The sequence below is a fragment of the Barbus barbus genome, assembly GCF_936440315.1.
Source record: "Barbus barbus genome assembly, chromosome: 41".
Classification (NCBI taxonomy): Eukaryota; Metazoa; Chordata; class Actinopteri; order Cypriniformes; family Cyprinidae; genus Barbus; species Barbus barbus.
In genome coordinates this window covers 1,884,825-1,909,401 of record NC_136719.1, presented here as the reverse complement: position 1 = coordinate 1,909,401, position 24,577 = coordinate 1,884,825, and the positions used below count along the sequence as shown (strand labels likewise).

Genomic DNA, 24,577 nt, shown 5'->3' with positions numbered 1-24,577 from the left:
GCATTTATTTTTATCGAAAAATACAATCCTTTCAGAGAAGAGAGTTGCATCAAAGACGGAAACAGCTGCTGCATTACTTTTTTTTTCACCATGTCTTGCACCACACCATGAGCATTGCACTTTTAAGAAGGTGTGTATATAGAAAGTTAAAAATAATTCCACTTCTGAAAAATCATGTTGAGACCTCCGCATTCTCTTCACCCAGCTGTTACTGAACTCAAGAACACATCTAATGTGACGGTGCCCTAAGAAAAGTGCTCAGATGAACCGAAATTACACATGGTCTTGCAAAATTACTTATTGTCAAAATCTACTACTTGGCTGCCTGAATGACTAGTCCGTTTTGAAAGTCTGTAGTTTTCTATACTTCTTGCAGAATAGAAACACCTGCTCATGCCACATCTCAGAATCTGTGCTCTGCAAACGCAGGAAAGAGCTGAAGCACAGTTCAGAGGGGATGAAGCAGAGCCACGCTCCAGTTGAGCTGTTCATCGAGAGGTTCTCTGGTTACCCAAACACAGCGAGAACTGAGGGGCCCTCTTGACCTTTAGACTTCCTGAAACAAAAGGAAGCTCTGTCCTCACAGAGCCTGGCATCACCTCACATCCCAGAGAAAAAATTTTAAATTAAAGCCTGAAACACAGAGAGAGATGAAAACGTGAAGACAGGAAGAGAAAGGAAAGGCATGCATGAGAGGAAATGGGAACTAGAGAAAGAAACAAAGACATTGTGAAGCTGAGAGAATGAAAAAGGAGACAGAAAGAGAGTGAAAAGCTGAGAAGAGGAAGGGAAGGGGGAAGCACAGGAGAGAAAGGGGTATAGCACATGGAATCGATTCCTCTGCTTGCAAAAGAAACATTTCCAACATGCTTAGGAAAATCTGTGCAACCATCAAAGTGCAAAGTGCAGTAGAAAAAAGTGCAATCCTCATGAAAACATGGCCAGATGAAAAAAAAATAAAAATTTCATTACTATGTCAAAATTTGTATTTCATTTACTGCTGTCAATCGATTAAAAAACCTTAATTAAATCGCCCTTTTTTTTCTGAAATTAATAGCGATTAATCCCACCTAATAGTTTTTAAATATACTTTTATATAGCAATAATTTCACATTCAATCTTCAAATTAATGTACAAACAACATAGACAGTATATTTTTAATATCGGTTTCATGGCATCTTTTTTTTTATGACTGAAGTCCAGTATCACTGATACCAATACTATAAACCCACCCCCAATATTTACCTATTGATTATAGCCATTCAGCATTACAGTATAATTGAGAAATATCAATTTTAACATTTATTAGACTTTTAAAAAAATAACTTTAACTTAAAACAATCTTCACATAAACCCATTATAATAAATGTCATATTAACCTGTTCCCTTCAGTAGAAATATACAGAAATTGAAATGATCAAACACTAAATAATAATTTAAATATAGATGAATCCTTACAGCTATAAAAGTAATTTTTTCCTCTTTTTTTTCTTTTTTATTTGATTAATAAATCACAGGAGCTGGTTATTAGGTTAGTTTGGCTGTTATTTCTTTAAGAGTTGCCGCTGCTGTGACGCAGATCTGACACTGCAAATATGTATTTCTTAATTATATGTTAAATAATATTTTTATGTTACAGAGACCATTCCCATGTGTCGACCCGAGGTTTGATGTCTAGATCAAGGCAAGGCCACAACGGTAATCACTCACTGGCCACTCCTCGGTGTATCTGAACCTGCATCTCTTTTTTCTCCACTCCCATTAACAAATATAGCTAATCGCTGTTAAATATTTGAGTACTATTAGTAGGGAACGTTTGATGCTAGTCTTTTGTTCTTGTAATGTATGTGTTTGTATGATCACCGATCACTCAAATCACAGACGTGGACATATATGTTCACATGGCATCGCATTTGTAAAACATAAGTTTTACATGAGAGTCTTTACTGTAACTTTTAATCAATATAATGTGCTCTGAAGTATCAGTTTCTTAAAAGAAAAATGAAAAGTTTTGATCACCAGTGTAATGTTCAAGTGTAACCTTCAAAAAACAGGGTGGACAAAAAATACATAGCACCTCTTTTTTTTTCTTTTGTTTAGTAGCCTACATTTAGAAATTTAAAAATCTAGAAAAGATGATGCTGTATTGGCTGTGACTAAGTGCAGCGGGTTAAGATACATCTCTTTCTGTATTTTTTTTTTCTTTATTTTATTTTTGTGTAAAGAAAACACTGTACTTTATTATTATTATTATTATTATAGGCAAAGACAATTTTAAAAATAACGGTATTAACCGTTATTTTTTCTACTCAAACCGGTTTCAGAACGGTAATAATACAGAGGAACGCAGGAACGGAAATATTAAAATATCGATTCTGCTCGGAGAGAACTGACTGACTTTTTTTGAGCTAACACAAGCTAACAATGAAGCTATATTTTTGTATATACAAACGTTAACAAAGATTAATAAATATAACAAATGTACATTGTTAACGTTACTTAAGGCATTAACTACCGTTAACTAAAGAAAGTTTATTGTAAAGTGTTTCCTAGACAACTTAGGCTTAGACACGCAGATGATCAGAGAGCAATACTCTCTGTATGTTTGTATTTAAAGGACAGTAATCGAGTACCGTACACGGTTTTACCCAGTTTATTGTGGAGAACAGTATCTAGCACAACATTTATGTTTCTTTCTAAAAAAGGTATATCTGTTTATCTGCTAAAACACTGTGCCTGTGCTAATAAGATGTTTCAAACACATTTGTCTCAGAGGTTTTATAATCTATAAACCCATCACCCGCAGGCGATCTGGTGTCATTCATCGCTAAACTGGGATATCCAATTTACATTTAGTCCTTTTTTTACATTTACATTTAGTCATTTAGCAGACGCTTTTATCCAAAGCAACTTACAATGGAAGCAATGAAAATCAACAAAAGAGCAATGATATGCAAGTTCTGCAATGATTCATACAAGTCTCAGTTAGCTTAATGCAGTACTCGTAGCAATTTACACTTTTAAAGAATCGATTGATTGATGTTTGTTTCGCTATTTTCAAATTCAACTCTACAAACATGCCAATCTCATCCTTATGTCATAAAGATAACACTGTGGGACTAACAGAAACTGGAGAATCATCATTTGGACAAGCGTATTGTATGCACCTTTAGGGGAAACTAAGAAACTCCAAGCAGTTGACAATGAAAACTTACATTTAATCATTTTTAAACTATATGTGACCCCGGACCAAAAATGAATAAATAATCTTTCCATTGATGTATGGTTTGTTATGATCGGACAATATTTGGCTGAGTTGCATCTATTTGAAAATCTGGAATCTGAGGGAGCAAAAAAAAAAATCTAAATATTGAGAAAATCTCCTTTAAAGTTGTCCAAATTAAGTTCTTAGCAATGCATATTACTAATCAAAAATTAAGTTTTTATATATTTACGGTAGGAAATTAACAAAATATCTTCATGGAACATGATCTTTACTTAATATCCTAATGATTTTTGTCATAAAAGAAAAGTCAATTATTTTGACCCAAACAATGTATTTTTGGCTTATTGCTACAAATATAACCCAGCGACTTAAGACTGCTTTTGTGGTCCAGGGTCACAAATATATTAAGTTATAGTGTGACGACATTTATGATATTAGCGTTTAATAAATTACATCTATTTGGAAAATTAACAACTTTTCATTAGGTAGGCCACAATTAGAAGGAGGGCCGATGTCCATCTGGACCCAACAGTAACAGCACTGCTCCACAAATGAATGCTATTCCATCACAAGTCATCACAGGACACCAGGACTAAAGGCCAACTTGTGATTACATCTGATCAAATGCACATTTTCGTTCTTTTGTTTGGGTTGAACACATTTTTTGCTAAGATGGAACAGCAGCTACGCTCTTTTCTCTCTATTGCCTTCTCTGTTTCTGCCATGGGATTGGCATCCCGAGGTAACTAGGAATGACAGAAGCTTCAGTCTGGATCCAGCCCTTACAAAAACCTGAGACGACAGAACACCTGAGAAGAGATGATGCCAACCCCTCAGAGGACCTCAGATGATGCTAACCCTCTATAAGTTTAAATCACAACATATAATAATTGCTGTTGATAGAGATCACCGTCTGTTTGATTACATGACAATAACTAACTGCTTGATATTTCTGCCATATGGACATCAATGAGATAAGCTAAGCTGATAAGCTATTACTAAATATAATGTTGAAATGTAATATTTTCTGTAAAGCTTCTTTGCAGCGATTGGTAATGAAATAAACTTGAATTGAATACCTTCCAGTTGGCCAACTGCTGCGACTCGATGATCTTGATGATCGCTCCCATCAGAATCCCTGAAAAACAAAAGCCACATACCAACTACCCTCTGAAGAAGTAATTATTTGGATTATTAACAAAAGAATAGGTTGGATGAACTAAGAGGAACAATGTTTTATAGTTTGTGACAAACATATATACAAAGAGAAATTGTTCTTCTGTGATACATAAAAGAAATGTCTCAGTGTTTCTTGTTTGTTTGTTTTTAATAGACCATAGAGTAGCTCAATTTTTAATGTTTTGTCCGGAATGAAAACGAGGCTGTGAGGGACAGAAGTAAAGCGTGTTCAGTGGATTGCACTGTAGTTCAAAGTGCCCCTATTATGGACTTTTGAAAATGATCTTTCATGCAGTCTGTAACACATCTCTAAGTGAATGAAAACATCCTGCAAAGTTTTAAATCTGAAAGTGCACCGTGTATAAAGTTGTGAAGTGACATTCATTCAGCCAAGTATGGTGACCCATACTCGGAATTCGTGCTCTGCATTTAACCCATCCAACGTGCACACACACAGCAGTGAACACACACACACACACACACACACACACACACACACACACACACAGCAGTGAACACACACACACCGTGAACACACACCCGGAGCAGTGGGCAGCCATTTATGCTGCGGCGCCCGGGGAGCAGTTGGGGGTTCGGTGCCTTGCTCAAGGGCACCTCAGTCGTGGTATTGAGGGTGGAGAGAGCGCTAGACATTCACTCCCCCCACCTACAATTCCTGCCGGCCGGAGACTCGAACCCGCAACCTTCGGATTACAAGTCCGACTCTCTAACCATTAGGCCACGACTTCCCCCGTTATTGTAAGTTATTGTCTCTCAAAAGAAAGAGTCGACATTTGACCATTTTGGATTTCTCTCAGGGTTTAAAATTAATTGGAATGGGTCATGTTTGCTTCGCCTCAATTCTGGGATTGATTCCATGTCCCTTTCTATGTCTATTCCATTGGTTTGGAACTGTGGGTACTTGGGGATGGATGTTTTTCCTTCCCTGCAGAAAATCGTCTCAAGGAACTGTGGTGGTTTTCTGGCCGGAGTGTCCTCGGATTTGGAGTGTTGGTCTAGTCTTCCTGCTTCTTTTCGGGCCCGTATATCAGTGATTGGGATGAATGTTCTCCCACGTATCATTTTCTTTTCTTCCATGATTCCACTCGCTCCACCAGTTGGCTACTGGAGCAGGCTGGATGCATGTGTTTCGCGGTATGTGTGGGATGGAAGACGTCCTCATATTAAATTGACTACCTTGCAACGATGTGGAGTACATGGGGGTCTTTCTTTCCCAGGTTTTGGACTGTGTGCTCAAGCCTTTTCCCTCTGCCCTTTGGCAGGTTGGTTTGATCCTGATGCTTCTATGTCTTGGAGAGCAATTGAGGAATCTATTGTTTATCCGTGTGGATTGGTGCATCTTGTTTTTTCAGGGGTTCCGCTTGGGCAGTGTGGGTATCGGTTTGGTCCCGTTGTGGCCCGCCTCCTCTTCACATGGAGGGATGTTGAGGGACCTTCATGGCTGGCTGCAGGGTGGCGTGGGCATTCACTTATTTTCCACAATGGTGGCCTTTTGTCGGGCAGTGCTCTGTTTCACTGTCCGCAGTGTACTCATGGTGGGGTGAACACTCTGGAAGATATCTATGGTGATGGTGGTTTGGAATCCTACCAGAATCTTGGAGCTCGGTGTGGTCTGCCGGGCACCTCCTTTGCTATGTATTTGCATGTTGGATCGGCCCTGCAGGCGTGTGGGGTGCCTTGGAACTCTCAATTGCCTGCTCACCATTTGCGCGGGCTGGTCCTTCCTTCTGGGGGGGGTCTCCCTCCTCTGCTTCAGTCATCTGTCTCTTTCTTCTTGAGCATTCATACAAACCTTTGTCTGTTGCTGCTGTTTGGGCTAGGGATCTTGATGGGGATGTGCATGTTTTGTTTTCCGATCAGGTATGGGGTATGTTTGGGTTATCTTCTGGAAACCCTAGTCACTGCATGATTCGTTGGAGGTTGCTGCATAGGATTTTTTAGGGGGGTGCCCCTCTCTCTCGCCTTTTTGGACTCGGCTCTCACTGGACCTATCGTGTTTGTTGGGTGCTGAGATGTGTTTGCCTCCACGTCATTTTTTCGTGGGTGACTTTTGGGACTTCACCTCCTCACACAATGGACAGATGAACCTGGACGGTGTATTTGTTGGACATTATCTCGATGGAACTCTCTACTTCTCGTATACATGGATCTAACTTGAAAACTGTTAATTCATGGCATTCAGCTTTTAATGTTGTCTTCTTTTCTAAAATCTTTGTAAAAATTATTTTATTGTTATTTTTACATCTATTAATATTAATTAATATATTTGTATTTTTTATTTTATTTTTTTATTTTTTTAAGTCTACCAGGGGGTGAGATGGCTTGGGGTGGGTTCTAAATTTGTACAGCTGCTTTTTGTTTTGTACTACTGTTCCACAAAATAAAATTCAATAAACGGTTGTTAACAAAAAAAAGAAAAAAAGAAAAGAAAGAGTCGATACGGAATCATTGAAACGAGTCGTTTTTAAAACAAATCCCAAGCCGTTTCATGTTGATGTCAACATGAAACATTAGCATATTGCCGCCCACTTGTTGGTCTTTTCACCTTGGTCTGAATGAAAATACAAATTCATTCTTTGCCACTAGGTGCTGCTTTTGGAGCAGTAAAAATATCAGTTTCCCCGATAAAGCTGTACACAAAGCAGCACGTGCTCACAAACACTGCTTTATCAGGCATTACAGGCGAGATGAGATGAAAATGAGACCAATCGACCAATCACCACAGATTAGCATCACGCAAAGGAGGGGTTTGGGCGAATCGTTTGGGAGTCGTTGAGCAATTAAGGTAAAAAATAAATGCATATTATAAGACAATGAAAGTGTTTTTTGACCTTGCATGCATGTCAACCTGTTGTTGGGGACTCCCAAAACCAAAATATGAATAATAGGGGCACTTTAGAAAAAAAAAAAAAGGTCTGAAAGTTGTGATTTATGAAAATTACACAAACTTTATACAGTGTGTGCTCTTGTTACATTTGTAAGTCTTAGGGATGCGCGGTATACCGATACTGGAAAAATACCGGTATATATTATATTTCAAACGGTACGATATCATAATTTTGCTCAATTCGGTATTTCATACGCTGCAGTTGCGAAATGCACCTGTAGGTGGCAGTGCTTCCCAAATTGCTGCGCAACCGGTAAAATGTGACAACAGAACGCCGCGATGGATCAAACAGATTAAACTCTATCAACGCACCCGAAATGAATAAACAAAGAGAACAGTAGAAGTGAAATATGGCATTACTTTGGATACAAAACAGATGACAAAGGTGAAGGAACTGACCTTACTGCACCTGTATGCAAGCGTTGCTATAAATCATGTGCTTCCACAGAGAACACATCAAACCTTTCTAAGCACTTGTCGCTTGCTCATCCTGATCTTTTCAGGTGAGTGCATCATTCATAAATTCAGATTTAATTTGAACTTTTATTTACAACTGATCAACGCTCATACAGATGTGATACAGTAAGATCAAACGTGCATGTGAGACACGCTAGAACCAGTGAAGTTTTGGTCATATAATATATACACTTGCATTTCATACAATCGAATATTAATTGGATTTGAATTGAGCAATAATTTTGCTATATTAATTTTAGTATCAATGATATGAAGGGAATATTTCTGCCGTGCTGTCGACCGCTAATAAGAAGCAGCAGAGAGAGAGATTTATTTCATGCTTTTTCTTTGGCTGAGTCTGAAATCTGAAAACAATCTGAGAGAGAGAAATAATAATGTGATTTTGAATATTACTTTGACTGTTAGAATAACACTTTACAATAAAGCAATATTTATTGTCTTAATTGCGCAACTTCAGTTGTATTGTTTTTCTTCAAACTCAGTCAAAATGTAACCTATGTTCCCGGTAGGTCAGACATTTGTTTGCACTGAAAAGATAAGAAGAGTTGAATATATTTTCATCTTATTACTTCAGTAGCCTATTTTTTTTTTTTCTCCAACTTCAAAATGTAACCTATGTTCCCTGTAGGTTTTTTGTTAGTTTGATACAAAGTTATTAAGATATGAATCTGTTTTTATTATTATTATTCTTATTATATTTAATAAAACTGTTCTAAATTCACTTATCTTTTGAGGCTGGTTATTTGTCACATATGGTATCGATTTAGTATCGATACCGAGGTATTACATTCTGGTATCGTACCGAAGCCAAAATTATGGTATCGAGCCATCCCTAGTAAGTCTACCCTCATGGCCTCATTTTCACAAAATTCAGTTGATCATCTACGTCTACGAAAGTCAAAGGTAACCAAAACTGTTCTGCAAAATACTTTCTTCTGCAGAAAGAAGGAAGATAAGTCATACAGGTTTGGTTCGACTTGAAGGTGAGTAAATTAAATAATTTTTTATTTTTTTTAACTAACCTGTTTGCTCTGAACATCTTAAGTAACTTTAATTTAGGAACCCTTTCTCACTATTAACTAGTTGCTTATTATCATGCATATTAGTAGCATATTGGCTGTTTATTAGTACCTATAAAACACAGATTATTCTGTAGGATCATATCCCTTAACCCACCCCAAATTCACAACTACCTTACTAACTATTAATAAGCAGTAAATTAGGGGTTTATTGAGGAAAAAGTCACAGTTAATAGTTAGTTAACCATGAGAACTGATCTTCAAACTAAAATGTGATGTATCTTTTATAGGCTTGCATGCACATTAAGAGGAAACACACACAAAATCTTAGAGAAACTGCATTTGTGTTCATTCAGACTCGGGTTTCACAACACTGTGAAACAAGACAGGTTGGCGTAAACCGCTACAAACACACCTACTCTTCACCTATTGACAGCTTATTCTCAGTAATGATTGACTAACTTTACTGCTTCACATGAATAGAATACGTGTGTGCGCTTCTGATCAATCCCCTCCCTGTTTTGTCCTCTCTGTATTTTATGCAAGTCTATTCATTATTGATCAGTTAATTGATTGCTCTTAAAACAGAGTGATCTAATTTCAAAGACACAGTGCTTAGTTATATGCAACAAGAATGTGTTGTGACGAAGTTCTGTTTTTATCATTATGACAGACTCAAAGGCTTCGGCCAGCACTGAATGGAACAGTTTCAAGAGCAACTGTGATGTAAAAGTTTAAGAGAATGAGATTATAAAGTCACTTACCAAGCGAAACCACAGCCACACTCTCTGGCAAAAAGTGAAGCTTGAATTTGATCAGCAGGTGCACCAATATAATACAAATACCTGAGAAAATAAAACAAATACAAATATATATATACATACATATATATATACACATATATATATACACATATATATATATATATATATATATATATATATATATATATATATATATTGACAACAACCTTAGGCATAGTTTCCTTTAAAAATGGTTACCTCAATTATAGTTACTGTAATAACACTGTAATATCTGGGTAAAGGCACCAAAGTCAGAAAATAAATTAATAAATAAATAGTTTTTGTTTTTCTGTTTTTCAAGTCACGTCAAAAGGTGACAGCTAAAAAAAAAAAATGTATAATAGTAAAGGTTTCTATAATACGAAAGATTTCCATTTCATAACAGTGCTCTACTTTTGAATTTTCTATTCATCAACAAAAAAAATCATCATAATTTTAACAAAATTATTTAACAACACAGGTGTTTTCCCTGATAATAATGAGCATCAAATCAGTATAATAGAATGATTTCTGAAGGATCATGTGACACTGAAGACTGGAGTAATGATACTGGTAATACAGCTTTGACCACAGAAATAAATTACATTTTAAAATAGAGAAGATTTGAAATAGTAATAAAATGTAATGGTTTTTACTGTATTTTTGTATTTTACTCTATCAAACAAATGTAATCTTGGTGAGCATAAGGGACTTTTATATTAGTATTATGTTACTAATAATAATAATACTAATATAGCGGCGCCGCTGTGTTCGGACGCCATCCAGGCCGCTCCGATTAGATTTTGCTTTAATTTACTTTTTTACTTACTTTTACTTTCTCTTTTTACACATTTCACGTCGGCACTGATCACCTATAACATAGAAACACTTTTGGACATTGGAAACCGCTACACTAACCTGTTCCAGGACACTCTATCCACGAACCCAGCATGGCCCCTGGAGATTCTTCGGAACGCGGAGATAAACAATAACCCCCCCGAGGCAACGGATCAAGAAACACCGCGGGAAATGCGCTGGGATTCGAGACAGATTCAGGAAAAGGGCTCACAGTCCTCCTCTTCCGAGCATTATGCTCGCAAATGTCCAATCCTTGGAGAATAAGATGGACGATCTTAGAGCCAGGATTAGTTTCCAACGGGACATTAGGGACTGTAACATCCTTTGTTTGTCAGAAACGTGGCTTTCGTCCTCGGTCCCGGACACTGCTGTAATGCCAAGTGATAACTTCTCTGTTTTTCGGACGGACAGAACAGCAGAGGCCAGTAAATCCAGGGGCAGAGGAGTGCGTTTCATGATTAACAAGAAATGGTGTGATCCCAGGAATATCTCCATTCTGTCGCGTTCCTGCTCGCCTCATCTGGAACATCTTTCCATTACTTGCCGCCCATTTTATCTGCCCCGGGAGTTTTCATCGATCATTGTTACTGCTGTGTACATTCCACCACAGGCAGACACCGGCTTGGCTTTGTCTAAACTTCACGATGTGCTCAGCGGCTACATTAAGACACATCCTGACGCTGTCTTTATCATCGCGGGAGACTTTAACAAAGCTAGCCTCAGGCAGGTCATGCCGAACTTTCATCAACACGTATCCTGTCCAACTAGAGGACCAAATACACTGGATCATTGCTACACTCAGTTCAAGAACGCCTACAAAGCCCACTCACTTCCGGCTTTTGGCAAATCGGACCATGCCGCAATTTTCCTCACACCGGAATATAAACAAAGGCTCGTTCAGGATCCTCCGGTGCAGAGAGTAGTGACGTGCTGGTCCTCCCACTCAGAGGCTATGCTGCAGGTGGCTCTTGATGACGTCGACTGGGACATGTTCTGGGCGAGTTCTTCTGACGTCAGCGAGTTCACGGATGTAGCATTAAGCTTTGTAAACACGCTAACCGAGCAAGCTACAGAAACAATAACTGTAAGGACATTCTCCAACCAGAAACCGTGCGTGGACAGAACAATCTGTGCTGCGGTTAACACACGCACTGCCGCTTACAATGAGGCTCTTCTGTCTGGGAATACGAGCGAGTACAAAGCATTGTGCTATGCTCTCCGTCGTGCAGTAAGAGCCGACAAACACCGATACAGAGAGAGAATTGAGTCTCATTTCCAGCTCAATGACTCTCGACGGATGTGGCAGGGACTGAGGACCATCTGTGCCTTTGGAAACAAATCCTCCGCGGAGGTGAGACCACATCCGTTGCTGGCCGACGAGTTAAACATCTTCTTCGGCCGCTTCGATTGCAATTGGCGGCGGCGCGACTCTGCTGTCCAGCGCGTCAGGAAGCAGCAGGCAGAGCAGCGATGATCCTGTAATCACCGTGTCGGAGGATGAGGTTCGGAGGGCGCTAAAGAGAGTGAACGTCAGGAAAGCAGCCGGACCTGATGGGATAACCGGCCGTGTTCTGAGGTCCTGCGCTGATCAGCTCGCTGGTTTGTTCACTTCCATCTTTAAGGAGTCCCTTGCTACCTCCGTGGTTCCCACCTCATTCAAAAAATCTGTCATTATCCCTGAGCCAAAGAACAATAAACCCTCTTGCCTGAATGACTAACGCCCAGTTGCCCTCACATCTATAGTCATGAAGGTTTTTGAAAGACTTGTAAAGAGCCACATCTGCTCCTCCATCCCTTATACTTTGGACCCTCTTCAGTTTGCCTATCGCCCAAACAGATCTACGGACGATGCCATCTCTCACGTCCTCCACTCTTCCCTCACACACATGGACAGCAACAATGGGAATTATGTAAGGCTGCTATTCATTGACTATAGCTCAGCTTTCAACACTATAGTCCCCATCAAGCTGGCATCTAAACTCACAGACCTCGGCCTGAACTCCTCACTCTGTGACTGGATTCAAGACTTCCTCACCGGCAGACCTCAAGTGGTGAAAGTTGGCCAGTTCACCTCAAACTCCATCACCCTGAACGTAGGAGCCCCACAGGGCTGTGTCCTGAGTCCCCTGCTCTACTCTCTCTACACGCATGACTGCGTGTCCTCTCACAGCTCCACATCTATTATCAAATTCGCTGATGATACTGTGGTTCTGGGCCTCATCTCCAACAACGATGAGACCGCATACTTGGATGAGGTAGAGAGACTCACATCATGGTGCCAGGACAACTGTCTCTCTCTGAATGTGAGCAAAACTAAAGAGCTGATCACGGACTTTAGGAAGAGACAGCAGCAGCCCTACACTCCTCTTATGATCAGTGGGACCCCTGTGGAGAGGGTGAGTAGCTTCAAGTACCTCGGTGTAAACATCTCCGAGAACCTGACTTGGACTACACACATCCAAACACAGGTTAAGAAAGCCAGGCAAAGACTGTATCATCTGCGACAGCTGAGAAATAGAAAGTGTATTGACTCAGTGCATCACAGTGTGGTATGGAAACAGCTCCAATCAGGACTGCAAAGCACTACAGAGAGTTGTGCGCTTAGCTGAGCGCATCTCAGGGTCTGCTCTCCCCTCTCTGCAGGACATCTACCTCAAACGCTGCAAAAATAGAGCTGTCAAAATCATCAAGGACTCAAATCACCCTGCTAACCGTCTATTCACTTTGCTTCCATCTGGTAAGCGCTTCCGTAGCCTGATGGCAAAAACTAAGAGACTTAGGAGGAGCTTCTTCCCCCAGGCCATCAGGCTCCTAAACTCTAACTCTGTGTCATAACATCACATGACTCCATGTAAATATCACTATATCATAAGCTATTCATAATTTTTCTCTACATCATATTGCTGCTATTTAAATACCCTGGACAACTTTTTGCACATTCCTCTTTATTACCATTTAAGTCAACAACATACTGACCTGCACATTTATATTTATATTTTTTATCTTTTATTTTATTTTATTCTTTTTCTTAATATTTGTATTCTATACACTTGCACTGTCCTTGGAGCGGACCTGACTTACATTTCACTGCCGGTTATACTCTGTACAAATGTGTATGTGACAAATAAAAATCTTGAATCTTGAATACGGGTAATAAAGCTTACATTTTTATGTTATTTTAGTTTTTATGCTGTTATTTATTTGCATGTTTGTATATGTGCTTCTTCCTTCATCATCATCTCTTTTGTCTCTTTTTAATCGGACATTGTGTAAAATCATAAAAACAAATCTATAAATAATAGACACAACAAATGAATATTATTCAGTATGCAATATCATATGTCTATGTGCTCTAAAAGGTAAAAGGTCGAGTCAGGTATAAAGAGGTAAGTTACATAGGGTGAATTGTGATTGTGCTGTGTCCCAGTAAACCATAGTGATGTGTTTAGTGCAGGTTTATAATTACACTTCGACCTAGATTAAACATCTAGTATCCAAGACATTATGAACAAATTCATGAACACATTTTTACATTTACATTTTATTCATTTAGCTGACGCTTTTATCCAAAGCGACTTACAATTGCTATATATGTCAGAGGTCGCACGCCTCTGGAGCAACTAGGGGTTAAGTGTCTTGCTCAGGGACACATTGGTGTCTCACAGTGGATTCGAACCCGGGTCTCTCACACCAAAGGCATGTCTTATCCACTGCGCCATCACCACAACACATATGTAGAGCCTGTGTGTGTAAGACTACACTCAGAAGGTGTGGAGCTCAAATGCACCAAAGACAAACACACATGGCAACGGCGTGGACAGATGACATCACAGGCCGAGGGCCGATCCCAAAACATCAACACGTAACCTGAAACCTCACGAGAAACATATGACGAGTTTCACCGTGACGTCACTGGCTCAGTGGTTCATACACAAAACAAAGCCTTAGCCATGGAGGAGGAAATACAGCCTGAGTATTTAATCTTATTAAAATCAAGAAAATTACTCAAGATAAATAATGAGCTGGAGAGGAATTTCATCTGATTCTGTGCCTTTTTCTTATTTGCATATCGGCCAGGCCGATGATGCTTCAAGTGACAAACTTTTAGTTGTTGTCTTATTTTTCACTAATATGCAAGCATACCTGCAAACTCGCAAAAGGTCAAAAAGGTGACATAGTTCGTAATTGTAATCTTGTAGGGAGGTCTGAAAACTGAGAATTTAACATGTAAATGAAGCATTCTGGTGCACTCTGACAACAAAATAAAGGAAAAAGACAACATGCTTCAAGTAAAAAAAAAAAGCACATTTATCCCACAAACTTTTTGGACAGTGCAACTCTCTCCTCATCGGTGTTCTTCTCTTTGTGAGAAATGGAGTAATTTATTTTTGCAAATTTTAATGTTCACATTAGAGTGCGCATACTATCAACAAACTCCATCTTTTCACTGCACAGGAAACAGAAGCTGCATCTGAAGTGGCATTAGATGTATTTACACAGACTGTTTAATGAAGCTGAGGTGCCATAAATGCACCACAAAATTTCAAATGCATAAATTTTAAAAGATTAATGTTTTAAATATTTTTGAACATACAAGTTAAAAAAAAGTTAAAAAGTTTTATTTTTATTTAATTTTTTCATTTATATGTTTATTATTGAAATGTTGTTATATGCATGTGTCAATTTTATTTAATTTCTTTATTTTCTTAATATGTGGGTAGATAGTATTTATAGAGTTGTAACTTTTTAGTTTTAGTTACTTTTTCTTATTTGTAAGTCGCTTTGGACAAAAGCGTCTGCTAAATGACAAAAGTAAAGTAAGTAAAAGTAAAAATGTTGGGGAAAATGCAATGCATTATGAAACCAAACCACCAGTAGATGGCGGTAAATGCTGATTCATTTAAAAACGAGGCAAGTGACTACTGTCTTTATGAATGGGTTACTGAATCATTGACTCACTTGATTCGTTCAAAAACATGGATTCATTCAGTATAGAAACACCGCTGTGTTGATCGGAGACACAAAACAGTTCTGATGTGGCTTTGACTGAAACTTGAGCAAAAACAGTCAATATTGTATTACAAATTGAGAACTTTGTGTCTGCTTCACTCACAATGAAGAACTTCCACGCCGATGGCATGTTTACATGCGGATTTGGGCGTAAGTGTGCCGTCAAAACGGGCGATTCACATAAATGACAAATTTTGATTCAAAACGGCGAATTTCGCCAAAAAGCGACTAGTTTGCAGGTATGTGCAAGGAATAACAAAAAATTTAAAAATAATGTTTACTGTCACCAGGGGTTTTTTGGGGGGTCAGAAAGATTTTGTAAATGTTTTTGAAAGACTCTTCTGCTCACCAAGACTGCATTTATTTTGACGAGATTAATCGCATCCAAAATAAAAGTTTTTGTTTACATAATATACGTATGTGTACTAGGGCTGTCAAATTGGCTGAAAAAATAAATTCGAATTTTGTACTAAAATATTATCAATATTCGAATTATATTCAAATTTAAAAGGCATAATTTCTGTTAGGGGGGAAAAAAGCTTTTGGTTTCTCTCCTGAGGCCACAAGAGGGAGCATCGAGCAAAATATTACCATACTAACGCACGTTTCTTCAAAGCAATAAAAAAAAAACAAGACTATCTTTGAAAAAAGTGCATAATGTTTAAAATAACATTTATAAACCATATATAATTAATTACGTTGCTTAAACAATTAGAAATAACAAGCATCGTGTAAGTATGTATAGTTTAATACTATAATGACCGAAAACCAATCACAGAGAGTAGCCTACTTTTTTCATTTAAAAACATGAGATGCACTAGTTTACAGAAAAACCGCCTTAAGTCCTCGAGACATGTTTTTCAAAAGTAAATATGACATGCTTTCTAAACATGCGGCTCTCTTGTGCGAGATGAGAGTGCAACGGTGATACATGTCCCTATAGAAAATGCGATAATATGTGTTCTGTGTGAATGGCTTTGTTTCAGTTATGAGATAAACAACATCATCTCCGCATTGATGTTCTCTTTTTCTGCAATATTTTGAATGAGCAGCGCCGCATCCAGTGGGTTCAACTGGATAGGTTAAAAAAAGCATTAAAATGCAATGACACCTACATCGTCATCGCATCTTGTGTGCTACTGATAAGGCTGACTGACGCACACCTAAAATTCGAATGCAGTATTTTGCATTCGAATGTGGATTTTTATTTTAAATTCGACGAATATTCGAAATTCTAATTTGTTTTAGACAGCCCCTAATGTATACTGTGTATATTTATTATGTATATATAAATATATATATGCATGTGTGTGTATTTATATACTTAAATATACACAGTACACACACATTGGATGTGATTGATCACGATTAATCGTTTGACAGTACTAGTTTGAATATATTTATATTTTTGACTATATGTCGTATATGACATATATATCGGCCAGGCCGATTAATCCAGAGATCTATACTAACATTGTTCTACATATACATCAGCATTCAAAGTCCACTAGCACTAGCTATCATACATGACACATTTCATGTGTTGTTTATCACTAATATCCAAGGGGGAGAAAAAATAAATAATGTACTGTCACCAGGGCCAAGACACACATTACCTTTTTTGTGGTCTGTAAGATTTTGTAAGTGTTTTTTAAAGTCCCTTCTGCTCACCAAGACTGCATTTATTTGGCATTATGAATGTCCTGTTTGAATATATTTATATGTTTGACTATATGTCATTGATTCCTGTGATGTAAAGCTGTATTTTCAGTATCATTACTCCAGTCTTCAGTGTCACATGATCCTTCAGAAATCATTCTAATATGCTGATTTATAATCAGTGCTGGAAACAGTTGTGCTGCTTCATGTTTTTAAGGAAAAGGTAATATTACCCCAGGATTCTTAGAATAGAAAATTCTAAAGAACAACATATATTTGAAACATTTTGTTTTGCATCCTTGTAAATAAATAAATACATACACATACTTACATACAGCCAGGTCCATAAATATTTGGACTTCGACACAATTCTAACATTTTTGGCTCTATACACCACCTCAATGGATTTCAAATGAAACGAACAAGATGTGCTTTAACTGCAGACTGTCAGCTTTAATTTGAGGGTATTTACATCCAAATCAGGTGAATGGTGTAGGAATTACAACAGTTTGCATATGTGCCTCCCACTTGTTAAGGGACCAAAAGTAATGGGACAATTGGCTTCTCAGCTGTTCCATGGCCAGGTGTGTGTTATTCCCTCATTATCCCAATTACAATGAGCAGATAAAAGGTCCAGAGTTAATTTCAAGTGTGCTATTTGCATTTGGAATCTGTTGCTGTTAACTGTCAAGATGAGATCCAAAGAGCTGTCACTATCAGTGAAGCAAGCCATCATTAGGCTGAAACAACAAAACAAACCCATCAGAGAGATAGCAAAAACATTAGGCGTGGCCAAAACAACTGTTTGGAACATTCTTAAAAAGAAGGAACGCACCGGTGAGCTCAGCAACACCAAAAGACCCGGAAGACCACGGAAAACAACTGTGGTGGATGACCGAAGAATTCTTTCCCTGGTGAAGAAAACACCCTTCACAACAGTTGGCCAGATCAAGAACTCTCTCCAGGAGGTAGGTGTATGTGTGTCAAAGCCAACAATCAAGAGAAGACTTCACCAGAGTGAATACAGAGGGTTCACCACAAGATGTAAACCATTGGTGAGCCTCAAAAACAGGAAGGCCAGATTAGAGTTTGCCAAACGACATCTAAAAAAGCCTTCACAGTTCTGGAACAACATCCTATGGACAGATGAGACCAAGATCAACTTGTACCAGAGTGATGGGAAGAGAAGAGTATGGAGAAGGAAAGGAACTGCTCAGGATCCTAAGCAACCTCATCAGTGAAGCATGTCATTCTTTGTCTGTAAACATTCACAAATGTTTACAGACAAAGCGGGAACCCACTGTGCTTGTGCCTGTAGCCTCCTCTATTTCTGTTTTATCACGCGATAGAAAGTCTAAGGCCTTCTCAAGCCGTACGGCTGACCCATCTAACCTGCGGCCTATAATGCATCAATCTAAGATTGCTGTAGAGACTAAATGTAATTCCATCAAGTAAGCATTTTTAAACATTCGCTCACTTAAAAATAAATCATTTCTGATCAACGATTTAATAACCACAAACAACCTGGATTTTATGTTTCTAAATGAAACATGGTTAGAAGACGGCTGCAGTTCAACAGTCCTTAATGAAACAGCCCCTCCTAACTTTAATTTTATAAGTGTCTGCAGGATTGTTAGGAGAGATGGAGGTGTAGCTGCTCTCTTTAAAGGTGTCTATCAGTGCAAGCAAATGTCATTTGGTCAGTATTTGTCTTTTGAACACCTAGGTATTGTGCTGAAAGGTGCTCCACGCACCCTGTTTATCATTATTTACAGGCCTCCAAAATATTCTCCAGCCTTTGTTGATGAGTTCACTGAACTGTTATCAATGATTTCCTTAGAGTTTGACTGTTTTGCTATTGCAGGGGATTTTAATATTCACATAGATAATGCAGAAATCAAAACTACAAAAGAAATTATAACTGTTTTAAACACTTTTGGCCTGAGTCAGCATGTGCACGGACCCACACACAATCGTGGACACACTCTAGATTTACTCATCAGTAGGGGTCTAAACATCTCATCCATTGTAATCAAGGATGTAGCACTTTCTGATCACTTCTGTATTTTCTTTGATATATTGATCTCAGTCACCACTGAATCTAGATCGGTCTCTATCAGAAAGAGATGCATTAACGAGAACACTAGTGCGCTATTTATGAAGGCAATATCATTAACACCAAGCATTTCTGCAGACCCTGTTGATCTTCTCCTGGAGTCATTTAACTCAAAAATTAAGAATGTTATTGATGATATTGCCCCGATAAAGGTCAGCAAGAAGACGGGCAAACAAAAATCAATTTGGAGAAAATCAACAGCAGTTCAGAGCATGAAAAGACAATGCAAAAAAGCTGAGCGGATGTGGCGGAAGACAAAACTCGAAATCCACTATAGCATCTATAAAGACAGCCTTCATGCTTTCAATGTGGAACTAGCCACAGCTAGACAGACTTTCTTTTCTAACCTTATAAACAGTAACTTAAACAACACCCGCACTCTTTTTGTGACTGTTGAGAGACTGACAAACCCCCCAAGTCAGATTCCCAGTGAAATGCTCTCCGACAGCAAATGCAATGAGTTTGCTTCCTTCTTTTCTGAGAAGATCAATAATATCAGAAAGGAGATTGGCACATCCTCAAGTTATGCAGAGGTCACACAGATTCGACCGCAATTTCAAAAAGGAGTGACTATGTGTGTTTTAAAAAAAATTGATAAAATTTTGGAAGAAATAGTACAGCACCTTAAATCTTCAACCTGTTATCTTGACACACTTCCCACATCCTTTTTCAAAAATGTGCTTAACTGTTTAGAAGCTGATCTCTTAGAAGTGGTGAACGCCTCACTTATCTCTGGGACTTTTCCAAACTCCCTTAAAACTGCAGTTGTTAAGCCCTTTCTGAAAAACGCAATCTTGATAACACCATGTTGAGCAACTATAGACCCATATCAAATCTTCCTTTCATAGGTAAGATTATTGAAAAGGTCGTTTTTAAATCAGCTGAACAACTACTTAAACTCAAATGGATACCTGGACAATTTTCAATCTGGTTTCTGAGCGCATCACAGCACAGAGACAGCACTCATTAAGATAATAAATGATATTCTTTTCAATTCTGATTCTGGCAAAATATCAGTGCTGGTACTACTAGATCTTAGTGCTGCGTTTGACACTGTCGATCATAACATACTTTTAGAGAGATTGGAAAACTGGGTCGGGCTTTCTGGGATGGCACTCAAATGGTTCAGGTCATACTTAGAAGGGAGAGGTTATTATGCGAGTATAGGAGAGCATAAGTCTAAGTGGACGGCCATGACATGTGGAGTCCCACAAGGCTCAATTCTTGCACCGCTCTTGTTTAGCCTGTATCTGCTCCCACTAAGTCAGATAATGAGGAAGAACCAAATTGCCTATCACAGCTATGCTGATGATACCCAGATTTACCTAGCCTTATCTCCAAATGGCTACAGCCCCATTGACTCCCTCTGCCAATGCATTGATGAAATTAACAGTTGAATGTGCCAGAACTTTCTTCAGTTAAACAAGGAGAAAACTGAAGTCATTGCATTTGGAAACAAAGATGAGGTTCTCAAGGTGAATGCATACCTTGACTCTAGGGGTCAAACAACAAAAAATCAAGTCAGAAATCTTGGGGTGATTCTGGAGACAGATCTTAGTTTCAGTAGCCATGTCAATGCAGTAACTAAATCAGCATACTATCATCTCAAAAACATTGCAAGAATTAGATGTTTTGTTTCCAGTCAAGACTTGGAGAAACTTGTTCATGCCTTTATCACCAGCAGGGTGGATTACTGTAATGGTCTCCTCACCGGCCTTCCCAAGAAGACCATTAGACAACTGCAGCTCATCCAGAACACTGCTGCCAGGATTCTGACTAGAACCAGAAAATCTGAGCATATCACACCAGTCCTCAGGTCCTTACACTGGCTTCCAGTTACATTTAGGATTGATTTTAAAGTACTTTTACTCATTTATAAGTCACTCAATGGCCTAGGACCTAAATATACTGCTGATATGCTCGCTGAATATAAACCAAACAGACCACTCAGATCATTAGGATCGAGTCAGTTTGAAATACCAAAGGTTCACACAAAACAAGGGGAGTCTGCGTTTAGCTATTATGCGGGCCGCAGTTGGAACCAGCTTCCAGAAGAGATCAGATGTGCTAAAACATTAGCCACATTTAAATCAAGACTCAAAACTCATCTGTTTAACTGTGCATTTGTTGAATGAGCACTGTGCTATATGTCCGAACTGACTGCAAGGAATTTTATGTATAATCATTTTCTTTAAATTTATTTGAAATCATTTTCTATATCATTTTAAAATTCCTTGCTTTTATTATTTTTATTCCCATGTTTTTATTGATTTTTAATGTCTATTTCAATTTATTTTATGTAAAGCACTTTGAATTACCACTGTGTATGAAATGTGCTATATAAATAAACTTGCCTTGCCTTGCCTAGTGTCATGGCGTGGGCATGTATGGCTGCCAGTGGAACTGGTTCTCTTGTATTTATTGATGATGTGACTGCTGACAAAAGCAGCAGGATGCATTCTGAAGTGTTTCGGGCAATATTATCTGCTCATATTCAGCCAAATGCTTCAGAACTCACTGGACGGCGCTTCACAGTGCAGATGGACAATGACCCAAAGCATACTGCAAAAGCAACCAAAGAGTTTTTGAAGGGAAAGAAGTGGACTGTTATGCAATGGCCAAGTCAATCACCTGACCTGAATCCGATTGAGCATGCATTCCACTTGCTGAAGACAAAACTGAAGGGAAAATGCCCCAAGAACAAGCATGAACTGAAGACGGTTGCAGTAGAGGCCTGGCAGAGCATCACCAGGGATGAAACCCAGCGTCTGGTGATGTCTATGCCTTCCAGACTTCAGGCTGTAATTGACTGCAAAGGATTTGCAACCAAGTATTAAAAAATGAAAATTTGATTTATGATTATTATTCTGTCCCATTACTTTTGGTCCCTTAACAAGTGGGAGGCACATATGCAAACTGTAGTAATTCCTACACCGTTCACCTGATTTGGATGTAAATACCCTCAAATTAAAGCTGACAGTCTGCAGTTAAAGCACATCTTGTTCGTTTCATTTGAAATCCATTGTGGTGGGGTATAGAGCCAAAAATGTTAGAATTGTGTCGATGTCCCAATATTTATGGACCTGACTGTACATACATGACATCAAACATTTTAAAAGTAGTGTATATATCTGATGAATGTTAAATACAGTTTCATGGGTGTTAAAGGAATAGTTCACCCAAAAATGAAAACAGTTTGGTTACCAACATTCTTCAAAATATCTTATTTTATGATTGGAACAATTTGAGGGTGAGTATATGTTGACACAAATTTCATGTTGGGTTAAACTACCTCTTTAAGAAATATTTCATTGCTGGTGAATTAGAGGCAGAGGTGCACTGTAAAAAGCGCTAGACTTGACTATATTCCCATCATCCAAACTACCCTCAAAAGCACTATTCACCAAGGCTAGAAAAATGGATGCTGATAGATAGGTGGCCAAGTCTGATAATTGCACGAGGAAGTAGTGCTCTACTAAACCTGACCTCTTAGTCTAAATCCTACTGTTTCACTGTATAATGACAAAGAGAATTATGTGCTTTTGGCCTTGCTGTAACAGTCTGGGTAGAGCCGTTTTCTATCTCAGCATAAAGATACCCTTGAATAGAAATGTTTTACCCAGTCTGGTGGACGAGAACATGACTGCCCTGCCCAAAGCCCAGACCTCAGGCCCACTACACACTTTTATAATGAACTAGAGCACCAACCGCATGTCAGACCCCATCATCGCCCAACATAATGGCCTGAATCACTGATGCTTTTGTCTGAATGAAAGCACATCAAATAGCAGGAAACCTTCCCAGAAGAGTCTAAGCTGTTATGTTACAATACATTACCTTCAAGACATCAAACATTGACCACCTCCCATGAACAGAATCAGCCTCTCTTAAGCATTTAACAGTCTCATAGACACACAACAAACACTAAGGAAATACAGCTCCACCTTGGAGAAATGCTTAATATTTTGATGCAATAAAAATCATAACTTCCATAAGACCAACACATTGTCAGTGTCACACTTTCTAACTTTAAAACAACCGGATCTACCCACCAATGACCAGCAGGCTGAAGAAAATGCTCATCCCGCTGGACTGCTCCTCCTCCTGGGCCTTGACGCCCGTCTGCACCGGCAGGATGGGCTGGTTTTTAGGAGGCTCGGGGGTCGTGGGCTTGGGCACAGGTGTGGTGGACTGAACAGTGTCATTGCTGGAGCTTTCCGTGTCATTTAACCTGTCAGAGCAATACATTTCATATGGTATTACATCAAATATTATTACATTTGATCATTCATTTACATTAAAAGATGAAGACGAAACATCTGAAGATACATCTCTATGACAAAAAGTGGCCCATTTTATCCTACGAAAAAATTAATCATTCATATCACGAGTGTGAACTAATTTAGACAGACTTTCTAAATGCTAAATGATCTAGATCAGACAGAAGAATCATCATATTCATACACCATAACATTTAGGCCTATACATTAACTATAAAGAGATATACTCTGGCTGTATTGTGGTACAAAGATGGTATCAGATAGTAATACATGGTACTTTGATTTAAGTCATGATACAGGGTCGTTACTATATTAATGTGTCGGGGAAAAGGAAAACACTATGACTATGGTATCTTCTGTTGGATAATTGTAATAGTGATGATTAACATTGAATATGCGCCACATCACAGCTGTCAATCTCTCTCTCTCTCTGCAGATAAACTGCAAGCAAACCGATGCTATGTAATAAAATGATACCTGCTCATCTGTTCTCCATCAGCGGTATTCTGTACATCACTGACAGCTTGATTATTGTCAGATTCTTCATCGTTTTTACTGTGTGTCTGATCATCTGCTGCCGCAAACCGCCCGAGATTAACAGTCAATATAATTAATAACACCGCAGCGCGTTTACTGAAACGCATCGTGCTCACAAACACAAATAAACATTAGACACAGGGGGGAAAATCGCTAAATAAACTCATGTCGCCACAATCCATGTTTGGCAGAGTAACTTCGTCGTCATCATTACACACCCGGAAACCGTGGGAGATGTAGTTTCTGGGAGATGCGGATTTGTAGTTCTTCCTTCGGGAAGTTTTAAGCCGACGTAATGGCATAACACGTAGAGATCGGCTTTTGATATTTACATATAGCTATATTTAGTTACTTATAGTATCCACAAAATGCATGCCTTATCGTTGCAGAGAAGAAAATTGCGGTTTAAAACGGACGTGCTGACGTCACATTATAATGATGGTTGCCGGGAGTTGTAGTTCAAATAAGGTGGGCGTGTCTACAATGCGCAATTCTGTGATGCATTCATTTGGAATGACATCCTGGT

The 24,577-nt window shown here is 38.6% G+C and overlaps 1 protein-coding gene across 2 annotated transcripts in view; it reads right to left on the bottom strand.

The window, feature by feature from the left end:
• The window catches only part of LOC306860772 (sodium/hydrogen exchanger 8), a 48,476-nt gene extending 24,209 nt beyond the window's left edge, over positions 1–24,267 (bottom strand). Inside the window, exons 1-4 of one of the 2 annotated variants that reach the window (XM_079402670.1) lie at positions 23,992–24,267; positions 23,287–23,465; positions 9,574–9,654; positions 4,306–4,364 (exon numbers count right to left, since the gene is read on the bottom strand). In XM_079402670.1, the coding sequence (XP_079258796.1) occupies positions 4,306–4,364; positions 9,574–9,654; positions 23,287–23,465; positions 23,992–24,158 (486 nt within the window). In that variant the 5' untranslated portion in view covers positions 24,159–24,267. The remainder of the gene's footprint in view (positions 1–4,305; positions 4,365–9,573; positions 9,655–23,286; positions 23,466–23,991) is intronic. The other variant, XM_079402669.1, reaches the window with a different exon arrangement.
• Positions 24,268–24,577: the final 310 nt, after the last annotated feature.